This window comes from Etheostoma cragini, chromosome 16 (genome assembly GCF_013103735.1).
Source record: "Etheostoma cragini isolate CJK2018 chromosome 16, CSU_Ecrag_1.0, whole genome shotgun sequence".
NCBI classification, from domain to species: Eukaryota; Metazoa; Chordata; class Actinopteri; order Perciformes; family Percidae; genus Etheostoma; species Etheostoma cragini.
The window spans coordinates 13,760,753-13,762,644 of NC_048422.1; the positions used below are offsets into that span (position 1 = coordinate 13,760,753).

The 1,892-nt window shown below is 36.3% G+C and overlaps 1 protein-coding gene across 2 annotated transcripts in view; it reads left to right on the forward strand.

Moving 5' to 3' along the window:
• Positions 1 to 1,132, forward strand: part of taok3b (TAO kinase 3b) — a 6,498-nt gene extending 5,366 nt beyond the window's left edge. For both annotated transcript variants that reach the window (XM_034896400.1, XM_034896401.1), the window contains exon 8: positions 894 to 1,132. In XM_034896400.1, the coding sequence (XP_034752291.1) occupies positions 894 to 1,055 (162 nt within the window). In that variant the 3' untranslated portion in view covers positions 1,056 to 1,132. The remainder of the gene's footprint in view (positions 1 to 893) is intronic.
• Positions 1,133 to 1,892: the final 760 nt, after the last annotated feature.

The window sequence follows — 1,892 nt, forward strand, 5'->3', positions numbered from 1 at the left end:
GTGTGTATGTATATAGATATATATATTGGGCCACCAGATGGCATTCTAATACCACAAATGGAACATAGTAGACGGATTCAGGTCCAATAGTCATGCGACAGACTAGTCGCAGGAACGGCACGGTGAAATGTGCTTCAACAACTGAATTAGCAACACATGTAGGCTATGAATCGTTAAATAAAGATTGTAACGGACTGCATTAGCTAGCCTGAATGAAGATTGGATTGAAGAAAAAAAAAAAGCAACACTATCGCAAGAACAGTTGACCTAATCCTCAACAGGATTGTAATTAACAAATGTACTATACTGCACTAACATGCTTCCATGAATCAAAGTATTAACTATTGTTTCTAAATGATATATCTTGCAATACGTTCCAATCATTACAGTAGACATGATGCTATCCTGAATAAAGAAAAATACTGTAATGTTGACCACACAAACAAAGATACAGGCAACAGCAAGGACATACAAGTGTGCACTTACGTTCTCAATAAACCACACGGCAACACAATAGAAGATTTATACCATTCTTATTCTTATTCTTATTCTTATTCTTATTATTGTTGTTGTTTTTGTTAATATCATAAGTAGGCTATTGTGCAACTTTAGGAGCAGCTGTCCTCATGTTGCGCAGTGCTCAACTGCGTGCGTCCGAGGAGTGACGTCGGCTCATCAGTCCAGCAGGGAGTTTTCCACAAGTACGATTTATTATTTAGGAACCAAAACATGAATATTTACAATAAAAGTCCTATCAATCTGGCGAGTAGCTTTGTTACCTTGAAAGTGTTGGGGTTACTGATGACAAAGCCCCATCTCTAGCAGGACAATACACCAGCCTAAATTTAGAGTCCATATAATAAAATAACTACCATCATGTTTTTTGATTAAAGATTGAAGAGGAACTGGCAGCACTTCAGAAGGAGCGCACCGAAAGGATCAAACACTTGCTGGAACGTCAGGACAGAGAAATTAATGCTTTTGACACAGAAAGTAGAAGCCTTGGCTTCGGGAGCCTGGAATCTCTGGACTTCCCCAAAGAAGACAACAGATGAAAGTGGATTTATCTTTAGAGGACAACTTAACACTTAACCGTTTGTCACGTCCATGGTGACAAAGCTGGATAACTTTCATTCGAGGTGTTACGTGCAATGAGAACTTCTTTTGTGAAACTTGAACGGTGAAAGGAAAACAAAAAAAAATCTACAACATGTCAATAAAAATCAAACCTAGTCAGTGTAACTCAAAACTTATGTGTTAAAAATAACAGACTCTTTCCTCCATGCCATTCACTCCTTTTGGTATGAATTGAATAAATCAGGAAATTTTAGTAAAATTGGCACTTTGATATGTTAAGTAGAAACCCATCATGTTCGTATGATGCTTAATGTGTGTGTTACATGGAGGACATTGTGGAATGTGAGCTGCGGACTTCCCCGTGGTGTTAAGCTGCTTTTTCTTTTTTATTGGTTTTATTTTTCTTTATTTTATGCTCTGAATGTGAATATTACTGTATGGGGTCACTGGATAAAGTCAGAGTTTATTAATTAATTATTTTGTTCATTCTTCCATATTGTGCTTATGCATACAGTATACTGTGGTCTCTCACATTACTAGGCAACAGTTTTTACCTTTTCTTTTATTTGATATATAGGATCAATTGGAATTTGCTTGATCAACCCGTTTATCTTATCACAATTCAAGATCCCACTTGGTAAAACTGCTTATTATTGCATGCACTTTAAGGACAAATTCAGGTTGTGAAGTGAAGCATGAATCTGTCAGAGATTTTAGCTGTTTGTAAATAAAAGCCTTTTATGTTTTTTGTTTTAAGCCTATGGATACTGGACATAAGCGCCATATTTGATATGATAATTTCACAAATGCCTTTA